Consider the following 18,539-nt stretch of genomic DNA (forward strand, 5'->3'; position numbering starts at 1 on the left):
CCATCTGTGAGTACAACAATACATTTGATTGTAAGTGATAAAATGCTTTCGTTTTCATTGTTATTTCTTCATATCGCCATGGATTATGATTTCGTTTCGACTGAGGAAACTCATTTTTTATTTTTTCCTATAAAATTTTAATATTTTCATCAGTATTATTGATATTCATTTCAACTTTATGAATACTTTCATTTTCCAATCTCTGCTCAACTCTCCGCTTCCCTTTTTCTTTATTGTTCAGGAATATTGTGTATTATACTTTTAGAAACAAATTTGAACATGATTAAAGTACAAAGTACTGAAATATTCATAACTCCATTTTTTCAATAATAAAAAGGTATGAACGAGATCTATCCATGAACGAAACGTTCATGAGCCTTCTTCAGCCTAAGAAATACTTGAACTTCTCTGATTGACGACTTGTTTGTTTTGTGGAAATTAATGTTCACTGAGGATACACTATAAAAACACACTTTTGTCTATTTTCCCCGATAGTTCTATATTTGTTGACTAGTTTCGGTCATTACGCCATGTATCCTCAGTGAAATACTTGAACGTACCTTATGAAGTGAGTTATAATTTGAAGAGAAAATTCAACTCCTGATAGTTCAGGAGTATATCAGTCGACTTCTATTGATCAAATGAGGAACACTTTGTTTAAAACTATTAAACATTAGCAAATCATCTTATGGCAGAGTAATGAGACTAATTATAAATTTGATGTATTACACTCGGAAGAGGGAGATTTAAAACTCGGTGTTTTGGAATGGAACCAACAGATTCAAGGACAATTGAAAATTGCTCAAAAACCAGGTGGAATTAAATCATTCTCCTCTGAATTGAAGAAATTGATATTTTTTTGACAGTTTGGTAGAATACACCTTATTCTTATGATGGTACAATTATTTGTCTTTGAGTAATGAGTGAAAATCAATATAATTTCATTCATTTATACACTGCATCTTCAGTATAGTTTGTTTTAGAAATATTTTTAACAAATGTCAGCCAGTCTCATGACATTTTCCTAACAATTCGTCTATTTCCGCTCATAATAACTTATTTTTTTCCTAGGCTGATTTTTTCATCTTGTTAACTCTATCTTCAATCAGTCATCAATACATTCAGAATATAATTTTGATCTACACCCAATTTAATAAAATCGAAAAATCTTCCTTCGGCCCAACTATCAAAATAAACCGAATATTCAAATCGAATCTCATTTTGATATCCCCCGCCAAACAATTCACCGATCCATCATGTGGGTGGGCCAGACATATGCGCCAGTCTAATGGATTTCTAGACGAATGTTTGTTTTATCCTGCTGTCATTTGTATCCGTATCAGGTTCTCAAATTAAAAAACTAACCACTTTTTCGAAGGAGTGACGAATATGTAGAGAGAAATGAAATTAATGCCACTCAATATGGCGTAATTACTTCGTTTTTTGAGTGAGGAAACAGGGTTGGACAAACACTTGAAAAAATCTGCATTGGCAGATCAAAGTAAGGGTAATGACTTTCAAACAAGTCTTGAAAACGACAAATTTATTGGCAATAATTTTTTTGCGGCTTGCTGGATACCCCAGTACTTTCTATCCAGACCAATCTGGAATCAGCATAGTTCTAAAAGTGATTCAGAAAACTTGCTTGCGGTATAATATGGTTCCTTTGAAACTTACCTGAAATTTAAAACAGAGATAAGCAGTCTGTGCTATCATCTTCATGGCTCTACTCAAACTGGCCGTTTTATCTTCTTGTTTGTCCTTTCATACGGTTAGAACACCTTAGTGCAGGTATTTGTCCCCTCGTGTCATTCAGATGTCTCTTTAAATTTGACAGAAGAGGACAAATACCTGCACTAAGGTGTTCTAACCGTATAAAACAACAAACAAGCCTGCTATTGTAAACATATATAATATTAAAGTACTGTCATGGATCTATGCAGGAACTAACAGAACCTTCAACAAACTCTGATGAAAATCAGTAGCATCCCTATTGTTACTTGGGATGCCTTCCAGAGAGTTAAGAACTCAATATTCTGGACCAATTTCATCAACTCAGTCTTGCTCTCCTGTCACACTCTTCATTTTTCCTTCTCCAGGTCCTCTTAGGCGCAAAAATATATTCCTGACAAAAGACGACTAGCATTCGTATTGCATAACTCAATCTGTGGTAATTGGGTGGTGGTAAATAAAAGACATAATTCAGAAGCTATAACATTTACTAGTTAATAGGTCGCCAATACAGCTACGACACCTCATTTGGATTGGTGAACTTTTTTTTTACCTGGAACAGATTGAAATACTTTGAATAGGCATTCCAAATATTGTATGATTCAATTTGTGAGCAGTATCTCTGTTGAAAATGAGCATGATGAGCTTACGAAGACCCCTACCTAAGGAACGAGTGTTATATCCCATAGAACACATAGAACACAGATCAAAACAGCACTCTGTTTTTGAATCAAGAATACCTTGTTGAACTCTGATCATACCTGACATTTTGATAATTTTGTGATTACAGGAGTATATTTGTGAGGCTTCCTTTATTGCCTGAGAAACGGGGATGAAACCGAACAGGTTTCCAGGGAATTGGAAAAATGTTGTTTTCTTCATCATCGGTAACAAATACTTAAATTTTTATGTGTTTGACTCAATGAGGCCCACACAAAATGAACTCATGATACATCCATTTACACACTCAATGAACATCGGACTTACTTGGTTTGAAAAGAATTCCTTCTACTCGAATTAGAGGCAGCTCGTAGAATATGGTGAAGAGGAAAGCCAGGATGAACGAGCTGAATAAGTCTGACATTGCGTCGTATATCTGAAGTTTTATGATGGTGAGTCTTTTTGTTGAAGGTATTTACCAAAAATACAGAAACTTACCGCGTTAACATCAGAAAAAGACATGGGTACTTTGGCTGATCCACACTTGTATAATTGGACAATACTGTGGATCAGAAATATCCCGTAGGTGATTCTACTCAAAACTTTGAAGATGTGGGCAGATAGGAAATCATTCATGACTCCTGAAACAGGGGATAATAAGGTTATCGTTGATTAATAAAACAAATAATACATGAAAAAACATTTGATAATTAAATGGAATATACAAATGTAAGAGGAACTATTGATGGTATTTCTTGTGGTACCAAGTTCTCCTAAATGTCAATAGATGGAGCTAAAAATAATGTATTACTACTTCAACAACTTTTACAACTAGTAATCAAAATTTGAGAACGTGGAAATGTTTTCTACTTACCTCCTTGTCCATGCATGCAAGACCACATGATCCAAACTAATCCTACAGTCCAGGCAGTCCTGGAAAAGGTCAAATATGCACTTGATTCCAGTTTGTTGTAATCGTGAGACTCCAGATAGAAAAAGTGGCATCCAAGCATCGCTGTAATCATGAGTACTGAGGAAATAATCCAGAGTACGACATTCATAGCTCTACCAAATGCAATTTCTTTCTCCTTGGTTTTAAATATAACGTATCCAAAAGTGAGACCTATTATATATGGAGCCGCCCGAATGTGCGGGGCTATATAATATTTTGAGAAATATTTCGTTTTAAACAGTTGGTTCCTGAAAAATTATATCCAATACTCACAAGAGCCTCGACAAATCTATTCCAGCAGTTAGATGCAAGTTAGACTTACGTTACAGGCAGCATTTCACCTGCATATTCATTTATCCACGCGTAATAAAAACTACTGGCCATTGATGAGATGAACAATAGGACGATTATCACATATCCTAGTCTGGGATATTTCCAAAGTGGGTACAGAATGACTGGAGACAAGAAATAGAATGGCACCTCGCAAGATAGATACCAAACTGGATAAATGCACTGAAAACATGAAAGAATAGTTGAAACATTATCCAACAGAAAAGCAGCAGAATAATTCAGTTGTTGAATAACTGTGAAATCATTCCAGAATATTTGTTTTTCCAGGAACATGGGATTAGATTTATTAAGTCTCATTGATACTAATTGCTGGTTTAACGAATATTAACCTCTCCAATTCAGGGTTACTTTATATAGTCTTTGCAAGATACTAACAATTTAATTTGATGTAACCTTCACGAATCAAATAAGATGCATTCTGAAATTTCATATGATACCTTGATTGATCAGTAACACTAGTTTTTGTAGTGATTGCAAGAGAATATATAAACTTTTATATAGACTGTCGTGAATAACTGAGTGAATAATTGATAATGACCAACTTATCTGGGTTGACATAAGACTGGAGGTGCAAAAGCGTCGACCACCAATAATCCTGGCAGAATTTCTGATGATCTACATAGACATTATGAAGTACAGGCCCGCTTCCCAAAAACTGGGGCAAAGTGGCATAGAACAGCACTATCAGAGCCAAAGGTAGTGTTATCCGCAAATATCTATGTAAATAAAACAGCGCCAAATTGAAACTGCCAGTTTTCGAGACGTACTCGAAAAATCCAAGAGAAACCAGCATCCCACTAGTCATGAAGAATGAATCTACGCTAACGGTACTACCAAGGATCAGAGTACTGGAATACCGGATGATCCACTGCAACACAAATATCAGTATCTCACATGATGATGGTATTTTCATGAAAAACTCACGTCTAGCTCTTCCAGTTGATTTATGACAGGAAACATAATGTACATGATGTATCTGTGCCCTACTACAACGTAACAAGAACTCAAAATCCGCAAGCCGTGCAGAAAGTCCATTTCTTTCTTTCCAGTGCCCGTTTTTAGAACCCTTTGCATGTTGGCGTATCCAGAAAAAGTATCCAAGAATATGTTGTTGTGATCTAAAATCAAGAATTTGAATCAAGGAACTATTTCTATTTTATTTACTTTTGAATCATTCACCTGAACCAGCTCGATAATCTATTATTCCACTTACGACGCCTATGATTATGAAACTTGAGAAAATTGATCTGTAAAAGTAGGAGTTTTTATTGCGCACTTGAATATAGGACAAATTTTTCAAAACTATCAATAATATAAGAGCTCCGAGATTTGTAATTCTCAATTACTCACAATACAACGTACTGGCTCCTCTCCATGACAGGTTGATCCAGAATGCTGTTGCAGTAACTTTCATCCAAATTCACTTCGAGATCCAAACCCTCTGCCATCTCGATTAATGTCTTGTTGAAGTGTCTTAAAATATCATCTCTTGGACAGGAGTGCGGCAAACAAACTGACCAACCGATTTCTGTCATTTCAACCATGCTATATACTTTTCTAAACCTCTAAAAAAAATAATGGAATCCTGAATTCCATAGCGTACAAAAACATCATACCTTTTCCGAAACATTTCTGAAAGCCAACACCGTTTTGATGAGTGGAACGCTTGGTTTTATTTTAAGTAGACAATGTTTTCCGTAAATTGGCCCAAAATCGGTGTTCTGGTATATTTTGATGCACTGCGAAAAAGAACCAAAGTCCACTAGGTTGCCAAGTAATATACCACCCTGTAGTTTGGAGGAAGAATCAAACACTGAAAGACATAAAAAAGGAAATGTATAGATTCTTTTACAGTGAGTAATTTTGAATTTTGGACCTATTTATAAAATTAAATTTTCTGTGGTTCATACAAATGAACAACAGAACCAACTTCAACTCTACATAATATCGGAAGTTTTTATATCATCTAAAATGCAATATTTTTTTAACTTCTGTATTTCTAAAAAAATATAGACTGAGATCAGGTGATCCTGGTGGCCTTTCCAAGAATCCTGCTGCTTGGATTCCACTATTTTTGTTGCAATGACCCAACTTCTTGAATTTTCAGAACTTACTTTGAAGTGCCCATGGCTCAAACGATCTCAGCCCTTTTTTAAATTCCCTGGTATGGTTAGCACACAGTTTATTCTGTACATGGTCCAAGGCGTAGACTGCCAATATTTGGTTCATCAATATGCCCTGTCTTGTCGTCAATTTTACAGCTTTTCTCGTAGACATGTTCTGTTCTGAAGCTGAGGCGGAGCTCGTGTTATTTTCTGAACTATTATTTTTTTCATCTTTGGATAAAATAGGAGTTGGCGAAGTTTCTGAAAAATTACAAGTTATGGATGTCTATTTCCAAATTTCGTACGAGTACTTTTTGTGATCATTGAGAAAATATTTTGATGGAGCACAGACAGCACTATTAGAAGTAATAATTTGTTCATCTTTTCACCGAATGGGGAAGAAACTGCCTGGTGAGTTTATTTTATAAGAAATATGGAAGTTTTTCAATTTTATCTAATGATATGTTATTACTCGTAATACTTTTTTAAACTTTGACTGGAGGAGAAACTAAACATCAATCAAGTTTGCTAGAATGTCAATGTATGAAATAAAAGTAAGTTGAAATAGGGAGTTGCATATGTTAAAGTTCCCAAGTGGAGAATTGGAATTGGAAGGAGTAAATTTTTAGGAGCCATCCATTTTTAGGGAAGATTAATTTTCGGTATTTGTTCGGTAGTTATTTAAAGAGAGCTTTTTCTTCCGGTTTATGTCTGAAAGTTACTTCTTTCCATGATCTACACATCTTTGTAAAGAGTTTATTTTGAAATTGACTGCTTTCTTTCTTTGGAAGATTTCCCCTTTCTATGTATAAAGATAGAATAGGATCGAATTGTGAAACAGCTATAATTCAAAGAGTTATTTCACACAGCCAAGTATAAAGCAATTGAAGTAGTTCAGAAAGAACATCTGATTTTGTGAATTGAAATGAATACAAAAGGTCACAGGTCACTCGATAAGTTTCGATTATTCTTCACTAGATATTGGGTAAGACTTTATTTCGATAGGAGTTTATGGGAATGAACAACAACGACCCATCAGTGTTTATCTAAGATGCTCATGGTGTTTGTCGGTAACATTAATAAGAGGGCTATCGTTTTCGGACTGAAGAAGAACCTAATGAAATTGTTTAAAAAACCTGTGTAAGGTTTTCGAAATCTCAAAGTGGAAAAAGTCAAGGGTCTCTGTATCAGTTTGAAAGAAATCATCAAGATGTGGAGGAACGGCAAATCTTTGGCTGAGAAGCTCAGGATGGTTTCTAGGAATTATGTAAGTAGAATTACAGAGAAAACTAGGTATGACAAAAAATTTTGAATGCAAAGATTCAGACAATAATTCAATATTCTTGTGTATCTACCTGAGCACTATAAAAGCACTAGATTGAAAGGAAAAGGTTTCTGAAATTGGGACAAAACGCAAAACAATTTTAACAGCTTTCTGGTCAGAAATAACATAGGCAGTGGGATTGATTTTCCTGAAATCATCATGATATACTGACATTCTTGTGGAAAACTGACTCCCGTGAGCTCAACATCAAATTCAACTTAGTTACCATTGATATCAACATAAATTTCAGTTGATCAATAGTATAATAAATTCATTTATTTGATGATGATTTATTGTAGATTTGCCGATTTGCTATTCATCATTATTTAAGTAGTAGGTATTATCATAGTTATCTTTTGATACAACACCACCATAGATTCACTATAAAACATCTAAACTGTGAAGATGTCATGAACTACACCTTCGATTTGATCTCCACAAACGATGTGATCTTCACAAAGTTTGTGGAGATCAAATCGTGATCTTCACAAAGTATTTACTCTCAGAATTTATTCTACACTATAGCGTCTTCACTTATAAGATCCCTTTCGCATAATTCATTTCGAGAGGTCAATTGATTTCAGTAATGCATTTCTTTCTCAGCGCATAAAATGTTTTTTGAAAAAAACAACTTTCTCATGTGAAAGTATAATTTTTCAGCTCGTATCTAAAAAAGTATGTCTATGATGTATATTTCTTCGTACGCTTAATAATAGAGGAGCCCAAGCAGGAATTTCGGGATTCACTAAAGCGCAGCAGATTAATATACAGGGGGATACCTTGTACCCGGTTAAGTACCTCTACCAAATATGAGCCCCATATATAAGGCCGCCTGTGAGGAATAAAGAATCAGATTAGTAAATTCTCGAGCGCGTCAGATTAAGGTAGGGTGAGTTAATTACCTTCTAAGAAGTGTATATTCCAGTAATTTGACAATTTGAGAGTGACGTAAAGAAAGGGGAGGGCCGCAAAGTTGTAAAAAAATAACGTCAATTCGATATTCTCGAGCGTAGCTAATTCATTTTTTATTTTGAAGGAAATAATTCAAGTATAACGAAAAATATATAATCTGACGATTTCCGCAAGCCGAAGTATTTAAAAAACATACACTTATTTATTTGCATGCTATTTCCTGAGCTTTTCAATTAATTAAGTTCAATGAATTGAAAATAATTATTTTTTTTTCATATTGTTTTTGTCAGATTAAGCGAATCCCTCTAGATAATCGTTAGATTATGAGACAGCACGTCTAAAACATAAAGATGAACCATATATATCTTGATCTGACGCGCTTGAGTATTTCAAATTGGCGAATTTTTCTTGCACATTATAATAATGGCCGCGAGTTTGCGTCAGATTATTGAATGAGAGCTTTTTTTGTTGCACTCAACACCCCCTTAGAAAATCTGACACGCTCGATTAATTTTTTTTCTTTTCACTTTCAACCCTTACGTACAACCACCCAGATCATGCAAACGATCAGATTGACATACCAACATTATTAAAAATACGTAGGACATTGATGCTATTAATATCTGACGCGCTCGAGTATGTCCATGCAACAGTATTTTTTTACATATTTAAAACTCTATTGCCGCTTCCCCCACCGATGAAAAGGTATATATTATATAACATTTTTTTCTTATTATCATCTAAGCTTTGCAACCTAATATGTCTCAATGACGCTCGAGTAAATCCCCATTTTGCATCGTGAGCTCCCCTGCTATAATGATGGGTGTTTCCCACAATCACATTTTTTTGATGATGGGACGGTAAAAAGCCAAAAAGTTTTTTTTCCCAAAGTACTAATATCCCCATGTCCATGTGTATAAGCATACGAGCTCCATATTATTTTCTTTGATGCAAGTATGTCAACACAGCATTATTTTCAAAATGTATCTCTTGATAATATTGCATTATCTTATCTTGAACAGTTTTTATCTGAATTTAAAATAATCAAGGCAGTCTCCAAATTGAGTAACGATGGAAATGTTTGTATTTGACGGTTTTAACAAGATTATTATTAATAGGTTTATTTTGATTATTGTGAAACAAACAGTGATACGTAAGAACTCAATAGCCTAGTCAATTTTATAGTGAAATTAAGGAACTCCAATGGAAATGGATAATCATGCACGTATTGTAAATCTTTACTGATATAAATGTGAAAGTTTGTATGTATGTATTTATGTGGCTCTTTCACGCCTAAACGTCTGAACGGATTCAGATGAAACTTTATATTAATACAGCTCATACATCAGAATAACATATAGGATACAATTCACAAAAGTTTTGTGTAATTTTGGTCATAATATAAACGATAAGTATTAAGTAATTCGGAAAAATCTTGCCCCCTGAGATCTATCTATTGGCGTGCGCTGCCTATACCGTTAGAGTTACATGTAGATAATATATCGTAAGATTGTTTATCTTAAATAGTTCTAAATAAAATTTCGCGATAGCATATAACTACCTCATATGTGGTAGCCACTATATGCAAAATACTGAGCCATAAATAGAATTGATTCGAATACTTTTTTCAATCCACGTTTTAGAATATCTGTCAAAGTCTCATGAAAATTGATACAATTTTCTTTTTAAGTATTTAATATAGATAAACTTTGTCTGTTACACTAGATAAATAGGACGAATCCTTCAAAAGTTATTACGATAAGATTAGCTTGATGCAACGCAGTAAGCCATTATGCGTCGCGTCTACTGTAAGACGACGGGGGAAGATGCGCAGCGGTAGAGGGGCGATCTGAGCAATGAAGCGCTATCGCCTAGAACGCGACCCGAACGCGGGCAGACGCGTGAGAGCAGACGTCGTTGACGGTTGTGTTACTTTTACGAATTCGATTCCCGAAGCTATTCATACGCAGTGTAGTTGGCATATTTTTTTAGTTACTGTATTTTTTAAGTGAAAATACAAATTACGAGCTGATGCCCGCTCTTATATTGACGTACAGCCGAAGCTACGGAACCTAGAATCTTGAAATGTACAGGTAGGTTCTTTGTATAGCGTAAATAAGCATAAAGAAAGTAAATTCGTCAGTTTCGAAGTTGGAAACCTGAAGTTTTGGGATAGTAAACAAATATTGTAACTATTTGTTTAAACAAACAAACAAACAACTAGTCATTGATAATACATATAATACAGTTTCTGGGACTCTTCATCGGCTCTCATTGAATTTGGGAAGCAGATTAAACATTTGAAAAGTTAGTTATCTTCGGGTTATCCAATGAGAGTCATTTCGTGAGACTTTTGACTCTCTTCGGCAAAACGGCACACCATACCGTAATAGAGTCACACCTAAGGCATGAAATACCTTTTTGTGGGGTCAGATTAGAAAAAAATTGCGATTATACGTATATGATGGATCTACGTGACTCAGACAAGCAGGTTTCTGAAGACAAAAATACTGACAGTTGTAGCTCATTTCAACTCAGAAACTGTTCGTCTTCAGAAAACACAAATATTGTGACTTGATAGAACATTTGTCCTATGGCCTAATCAGAGAAACTTTTTGTATAATGGTGAGAAAATGTGAAATCATATACCAGAGTAAGTTGAAGAAATCAATTAAAACATCAACTCCTTCACGAAAAACTTCAAACATTCATTGATAAATAGGTCCTAATATAGTTTGACAAATTAATGAATTAACTGTCTTAAACAAATTTATTTCCAACAATATGTCAATAATCACAAACTAATTTATTTATTATAGCACTTAGCAACTAACGCTTAGTTCATTTCCACTATTCGAATTTCTTGTTTAGCCGCTCGATTCACTTTCTAAACTGCCCTCTTGAGTCGGGAAGGCGGGCTTATATCGGTAAATGACCTTTCGAGAATTCTGTAGACGGTTCGGTACTCGTCTAGAATTTTACCGGCGGTTCCAGACTGCATTCTTTCGAGGTGAGGCCATGTGTTTGTTTGATGAGTCGGCTATCGTATCAACTCAACCGGTCAGGAGCAACTTCAGATTCGTTACAATAGTTTTCATGAATGTCATAATCATTCCGACAACAAAGTACAATTATTATTATGATAATTATTATTTTCAGGTTACGGCCAAAACCAAAACTATCGGCATCAGACGCGAGGATCAGAGCGTTTGGGAGAGACGCGCCCCTTTTGCTCCCAGCCATGTCCGCAAACTAGTCAAAAGAGGGGTCAAAGTTATCGTCCAGCCCAGCAACCGCAGAGCATACCCCATGCAGGCCTACATCAACGCGGGGGCCACTGTGCAAGAAGACATCTCGGAGGCGACCGTCATATTCGGAGTGAAGCAGGTACATCAGTAAGGAGTAGTAAAAGCAAAGGATATAAAAACAATAACAGCGAAAATCGCAGGAAATCTTGATTCGAGATGCGAGAGACGAAATGGAATGAATTTCCTTCGAAACCACACCTTCTGCTCGAAAGAAAAACGTGGAAGTTGTAGTAATATCCCTCGTATCTTGAATCGACTATTTTTTTTGTTGTAGTCTCACTATTTCATTACTTCCACACTAACATCATGTCATTATCGATTCATTTCACTTCAAAAATTATTTGTATCGGCAGGTACCAATTGAGCAGCTCATACCTGACAAAACGTATTGTATATTCTCGCACACGATCAAGGCGCAGGAATCCAACTTGCCGCTCCTGGACGCCATTCTGGAGAAGCGGATCCGTCTCATAGACTACGAGAAGCTCATGAACGAGAAGGGGACCAGAGTGGTGGCTTTCGGAAAGATGGCCGGTATTGCAGGAACTGTCAACATCCTGCACGGTATGGGGCTGAGGTTGTTGGCTCTTGGACATCACACTCCTTTCATGCATATTGGACCTGCGCATAACTACAGGTGGGTTTTGCTGGCTGAAATGCTGATGAGACTTATGGCCGTATTCTCCGTAGAGTATTGAGCCTGGCTTGGACCTCAAGCTCGCCTAATTCGTAAATTTCATATATGCATCGTAACAAAATTCGGATTTGATTCCCCTTGAAGTTATGCACTCCACTCTGGCAGTTAAGAGCTTCCAAGCTAAGCTTTCATGAACCTAACCTAACCTAACCTACAAATAACATATATTTAATGGTATACGATATTGATCCTTTCGTCCTTGGGTTAATCTAAGCAATTATATAAGTTTACTGTATGAAGGCTGCCATTGATTTACATTGTGACAACTTTCTTAAAGTAAGAGTTTGGTATAAGCTGTGTTAGATATATTTCCTCTTTTAGCTAAATGTTCATGATGAGGGCATTTTCTGCCTCCATGTCCCGGAATTGAGTATCCAAAATATGGAATATCTTGTCTGTACCTGAGACTCTTTCTACTTTAAGTGCACAATTTCGACCAGTTATCATTGATTTTGACATAAAATTCTTCTTCTCTCTGTGGTGCTTGGTGAGCATGACTAACTTAAAAATTTCTACAATTTTAGAGCATTACCACATGTATATTCAGCTTCATAAAGTCTGGCTTCAGTAATGGAGGTGCTTAATTTTTCAACCGACCTTAGTAGAGCTTGGCTTTACATGATATGCGGAGAATACGGGCATTAGACTGACACTGGCACGCCCATATTCACTTTTTTATTTCTGCATTCATCGTTGTCTTTCGATGGCTTCACCATACCTTCGCTGTACAAACTGTTGCTTTTACAGAAACTCCAGTATGGCCAGACAAGCCGTCAGAGACGCAGGGTATGAGATAGCCCTGGGGCTCATGCCAAAATCCATAGGACCTCTCACCTTCGTATTCACCGGATCGGGAAACGTTTCTCAGGGATCTCAGGAAGTTTTTCAAGAGCTGCCTCACGAATACGTCAGTCCAGAACTTCTGAAGAAGGTTGCAGAACACGGGAGTTTGAACAAAGTCTACGGGTGTGAGGTAAATGCTTTTCCTTCAAGATTGGTTTCTTCCCCGTAGTTATTAGGCAGAGGCTGGAGACAACTCTGTTGAAAATATTTTCCGTGTGTTCGTTATGAACTGCAGATTTTTATAACGTCTACCAACTGCGGCATAGCTACCTGTTTATCACGATCAACAAAATCAAAATATATATCAAATACAGTCATTCGTCAAAATTAGTCGTACAGAAAGTATGAAGATTCTGTTGTTGTATTAGGTTAGAAGAAGACACTACCTGGAACGTGCAGATGGTGGGGGTTTCGACCCTGTGGAATACGAAGAACACCCAGAGCGATACATATCTACGTTCAACAAAAAAATTGCTCCATACGCCTCAGTGCTGGTCAACGGGATATACTGGGCCGTGAACAGTCCAAAACTACTGACGATTCCTGATGCTAAACATCTTCTTAGGCCGGCTCACACTCCATGGTTACCAACCTCCGTAGGAGCTCCAGCATTACCTCACAGGATGTTGGCCATATGCGATATTTCAGCAGATCCAGGTAAAAATGCAATTTAAGCTTTTGTATCTCTCAATTTCTCGGTAGTTTTCACAAAAAAAAAGAAGAGAAGAAACATATATCAAACTCACACTATAGTTTCATCACCATTACTAATATTTTATGTATATCGGAGTCACTAAGAAATTATTTTGTTTACTGGCTTGAACCTGTTCAGTTCTCAAACTCGAAATCTCTTTTTCTTTAGAAAGAAATATATTCAGGCTTGTTCTTTATGGAGACTTATTTTGAATTCAAGGTTTGAGAAAGGTTTGAGTTCTGTGTAATTCCCATAGATGGCGTGTTCGTAAGGGGAATTGTCATCGCCTCTAGCTACTTTGACCTGTCCCTGGACAGTTAAATGGTACTGCCATCACCACTGATGAGTCCTAACATGGTTCGAAACAGCGCTATCTGGTGTTAGATCACAACAGCGTTGATGGAGATTTGATTAGAACGTTTTGATGTCGCTTTAAGTTTTGGGTTCACCAAATTTGAGGTTTATCAAATTGAATTTCTTGCAGGTGGCTCAATCGAATTTATGAACGAATGTACGACCATAGACACCCCGTTTTGTCTATACGACGCAGATCGAAATAAAGACACCAGAAGTTTTAATGGACCAGGAGTGCTGGTGTGCAGCATCGATAATATGCCCACGCAGATACCTAGAGAGAGCACAGACTTTTTTGGAGATCTGCTGTACCCCTTTGCTTTCGATATAATCCAAAGCAATGCTCAAGAACCACTGGAGAGGCACAGCTTTTGTCCTGTTGTGAATGGGGTGAGTAAAAAGCGAAAATACCTTTTTCCCAAATTTTTTTATTTTCATGGTCACAAAAATACAATGAGTACTCTTCATGTTTAATATTACAGGCTATAATTGCCAGTAACGGACGACTGACTACCAATTACGAATACATTCAAGAGCTGAGAAAAAGCTCGAGGTAAGTCTATTGTTAGTATGGCTTTTGTTTGGTTCACCCACAAAAATCTATTACACAGCAAAAGCAAACACAAATCAAGCGGTGATGGCACTCCCAATGAAAAGAACGTTCTCATATTAGGAGCAGGCAGGGTAGCATCCCCATTGGTAGAATACTTATACAGAGATAAATCAGTCGGCATCACAGTCGCTTGTGAACAAACAGAGCTAGGAGATAGACTAGCTAATGATTATCCTGGTATGTATCAGTCTTCCTGTATTTGAATGGTAGTTTAAACAATTCCAATCCAGATGTTTGTTTTCATTAAGGAACTATTCAATTATTACTCATGCTTATATTATTTCATAGGTGTGGAGAGTACCTACCTGAACGCAACCGAAAATACATCTTCCCTGCAAGAGCTAGTCAGGAAAGCTGATGTTGTGGTATCTATATTACCTGCTAGTTTGCATTCTGTTGTGGCTAAGGCCTGTATCAACGAAGGCGTGCATATGGTGACTGCTAGTTATATGTCCCCGACAGTTAAAGACCTTCATCAGGCAGCCCAAAATGCCGGAGTGACCATTTTGAACGAAGTCGGTCTAGACCCAGGTGAGATACATCAAAGGCAAACCAACGTTTCATCTCATATAGCACGTATTATTCGATAAGTCGGAATAAATTTCCGATAAAACCCCTTTCACAACATAATAAAAAACACCCAGGTAAATTTCCTGGCCGCCTATCCCTAGTAGCTGTGGCCACGCAGATCCAAGGAACATTATATCAAGAAATTGTCTTTTTCTTCTTTATTTGGTTGGAAGCGCTTTCAAAGCATTTTGCCACGATATATCTGGATGGAAATTGAAATTTTTAATGATAATGTGGACGTGGAATGAAACTCAAAATCGAATAGCCCATATGTAAAGTAGTTCAGCTGAAGAGAGCCATTTCACTTCAACACATATCGCAGTGTTTCTATAATTATTATTTGATGCTGAAGAGGTAGGCATCAAAAATCAGTCCAGCCGTACTTGAGTTATAAATACAATTCTGTGACTTTATTCTTATATCAGATATATATTATATCAAATATACTAATACCAATAACATTATTTATTCATAATGCACACATACAACCGCGAATTCACAGTGATAACGGTAAATCATGACCAGCGTCTGTAGACAGCAAACTCCTCGCATGTGAACTTTTAAACATCAGTTTGTTACATTTATAAAAATGGAGAATATAGTAGATTGATAAAAAAATGTTCAATTGAACAAAATCTGACCTCTAATCTATCACAGTCTACATTATAGGCAAACATAAACAAAGTATCCTATAAAGGTCGGCTAATTTCTGCTTTCCATGACAATTCGAATGATTTCAGGTATTGACCATTTCCTTGCCTTGGAATGTATACAGGAAGTGCAAAGCAGTGGTGGAACGATAACGTCGTTTGAATCCTTCTGCGGGGGATTACCAGCGCCAGAATTCAGCGACAATCCTCTGAGATACAAGTTCTCCTGGTCACCAAGAGGAGCTCTCTTGAACACCGTATCGTCAGCAAGGTAATTAATATTTTTGAGTTCATGTTATTCATTTTTTTTTTGGATATTGTCAATGCTTGATTACACAATTTGTAATACCTTGAAGAAAGACATTTCAAACCGATTTTGAGATGTTATTTTTAAAAAGAAAAAAATCTGATATAAATATCAGAGTTTCCAGAGTCTTGTGGCGCATTCTCAATACGTCCTAATTCCAAAATACCATAGTGTGAATAATTTTATACAAAAGCGTGTTATACGGTTTCCAACTAGTCATATTTCAGTATCTTCTACAGACATTTGAATATATTCCACCTCAGATCGAAAGAGATGCCTAAATATTCGATATTTTCTGCTTGTTGGATATTATTAGCACAACAGTGAATGTTGATATCTACATTTTGGAAAGGAATGTTTTGATTTGCTGCATGTGAATGTCATCCTTACGTTTCAGCCAAGCTTTTTCCTTGAGTTCTCCTCCAGTTCTCGTCTATTTTTTTGAAACTTTGAATACACATAACTCTGTTTTTCCTACTTAAATATCCTTCTGCCCAATTTAGTCGATGAACAAAGCTTCATCATCAAAAGAAAAATAAGATAAGGTGTATTGTAATATTGCAGATATCTCAGAAAAGGCCAAATCGTTGAAATCAGCGAAGGAGGCGAGTTGATGCGAGCAGCGCAACCCTTGGATTTCCTCCCCGGCTTCAACCTGGAAGGCTTCCCAAACAGAGACAGCTTGAAGTACGCCAAATTGTACGGCATAGATGGCGCTAACACGATCCTCAGAGGCACCATCAGATACAGCGGCTTTGCGCAAGCTGCGAGACAGCTTCAATTCCTGGGGCTGCTCGACAGCGAAATCCACCCCAGCTTGCACTTGCAAGGACCCGAAATCACGTGGCGGAAGTTCATCTGCGACCTGCTGGGGTTAGAAGACTCAAATATTTTCTATGACAACTTGAAGAGCAAGATTACCGAAAGAACGGGTACAGAGACCGCCGTGGATGTTTTGGAGGAATTGGGGTTGTTGGAGGAAAAAAGTGTGGTTAAGTGTGGAACGCCTTTAGATACGTTGACGCATTATTTGTCCACCAAACTGGCATTGGGTGAGATGTTTATCCTTATATCAAAAAAAGTCGTTGAATTGTACTTGTTCCAAGACTCCAGAGTTGAGATTTTGATTTAATCTGATATTATGAAGGAAAAAGATTTGATATTTTCATGTTAATTTGTACTAGATAAACTCAAAAGACTAATACTTGACTGATTTTAAAAATTCTTTCACCTATAAACAGTTACATTGTTGCTGAGTGATATTCTCACAATATCGCAGTAACTTAACCCAAGGTAGCAGGAATTTTACAATGAAACGGATTATCAGGTGTGCGGGGCAAAATATCGATGACACTTGAAATTACGTACTAGATGTTTATAATACCCATCATTACTCATAGAAAGTTTGACATGCTATATGTTGGAGCAGCACTCGTTAAACTATTTCTCTACTAGGAATGTCTTTGAGCTCTGATATTTCATAGCTGAGACTGCATGAGACTCATTTTCAATGAACCCTCGACATGGAGTGATAAATTTGTAAATCAACATCTTTTTTCAGAAAAAGACGAAAGGGATATCATAATCCTCAGGCACGATGTTGGAGTTCTATGGCCAGATAACAAAAAAGAAACTAGAGGAATCAACTTCGTGGTATACGGAGATGTCAACGGGCATTCGGCCATGGCGAAAACGGTCGGTTATCCAGCAGCGATTGCTGCAAAAATGATTCTAGATGGTACGCAATGTATATTATTACATAATACCAACTTGAACAATACAATTTGTGCTAATTTTCAGGTGAAATTCAGGAACGTGGTTGCATACTTCCGTTCGCTCCAGAAATTTATAGAACAATGTTGCAAAGGCTGAGGATGGAAGGTTTCAGTAGTAGTGAAACATCGAAGTTTGTCTAGATGTCCAGCTCATTCTCACTTGTTGATACAATTACAGCTGAAGGACTAAATATAATGTGTGATCTTACTTAATTAGGTGTTTATTCTATGTAAATATTTTAGGCACCTGGTTTTCTTTTCTGGGAAAGATACATTTTATTCAGTCGTTTTATAGACTGAAAGAAATAGATTGATTATTCCTTAATGAAAATGTATTATTAAGTATGTTCATTAGCTTTTAGAAGTCGATTTTTTGTTTATATCAACAGAAAAAAGAGTTGGTATTACAAACAATATATTTGTGATGACACATCAGCGAAAAATAAACCCAGCATTGTTTTATTTAGGTAAAAAGAAAAAATGTTCATGATGGAATATATGTATGGATTTTATTAAATACTTTTTTGGGTTTAAAGAATGTTCAAAGTGTTTTATTGCTTTTTTATTAGTTCATTTCATTCTATATTAAACTACAGACTAAAATAATATAGTGATGATGGTTCAAAAAAGAAATTCAAACACCATTTACCTCCACAGATGTCCTCAGAAACTTTAATCCATCCATAATAAGTT

At 36.4% G+C, this 18,539-nt stretch overlaps 2 protein-coding genes across 5 annotated transcripts; one reads left to right on the top strand and one right to left on the bottom strand.

Annotated features, from left to right (window-relative positions):
- Nucleotides 1-2,200: 2,200 nt before the first annotated feature.
- LOC111517257 (nose resistant to fluoxetine protein 6) lies at nucleotides 2,201-6,122 on the bottom strand. The gene is made up of 11 exons (XM_074175473.1): nucleotides 5,809-6,122; nucleotides 5,311-5,507; nucleotides 5,045-5,259; nucleotides 4,874-4,941; nucleotides 4,619-4,812; nucleotides 4,233-4,562; nucleotides 3,666-3,856; nucleotides 3,266-3,591; nucleotides 2,890-3,032; nucleotides 2,719-2,827; nucleotides 2,201-2,284 (listed from the first exon to the last, which is right to left on the bottom strand). Exons 1-11 carry the CDS (start codon nucleotides 5,969-5,971, stop codon nucleotides 2,256-2,258), a joined length of 1,965 nt encoding a protein of 654 aa, XP_074031574.1. The 5' UTR covers nucleotides 5,972-6,122; the 3' UTR covers nucleotides 2,201-2,255.
- A 682-nt stretch (nucleotides 6,123-6,804) lies between these two features.
- LKRSDH (Lysine ketoglutarate reductase/saccharopine dehydrogenase) lies at nucleotides 6,805-18,386 on the top strand. 4 transcript variants are annotated; one of them, XM_023173336.2, is made up of 13 exons: nucleotides 6,805-7,066; nucleotides 11,195-11,422; nucleotides 11,697-11,980; nucleotides 12,788-13,013; nucleotides 13,252-13,540; nucleotides 14,062-14,321; nucleotides 14,414-14,484; nucleotides 14,543-14,721; nucleotides 14,833-15,075; nucleotides 15,855-16,035; nucleotides 16,636-17,123; nucleotides 17,633-17,809; nucleotides 17,872-18,386. In XM_023173336.2, exons 1-13 carry the CDS (start codon nucleotides 7,010-7,012, stop codon nucleotides 17,985-17,987), a joined length of 2,799 nt encoding a protein of 932 aa, XP_023029104.2. In that variant the 5' UTR covers nucleotides 6,805-7,009; the 3' UTR covers nucleotides 17,988-18,386. The 4 variants fall into 4 exon arrangements, with proteins under 4 accessions (XP_023029104.2, XP_023029107.2, XP_023029105.2 ...); XM_023173339.2 differs by lacking the exon at nucleotides 6,805-7,066 and adding an exon at nucleotides 9,099-9,256; XM_023173337.2 differs by lacking the exon at nucleotides 6,805-7,066 and adding an exon at nucleotides 9,102-9,265.
- Nucleotides 18,387-18,539: the final 153 nt, after the last annotated feature.

The sequence above is a fragment of the Leptinotarsa decemlineata genome, unplaced genomic scaffold, assembly GCF_025532065.1.
Source record: "Leptinotarsa decemlineata unplaced genomic scaffold, Ldec_3_MD MMD2_tig00001064_RagTag_RagTag, whole genome shotgun sequence".
Taxonomy (NCBI): domain Eukaryota; kingdom Metazoa; phylum Arthropoda; class Insecta; order Coleoptera; family Chrysomelidae; genus Leptinotarsa; species Leptinotarsa decemlineata.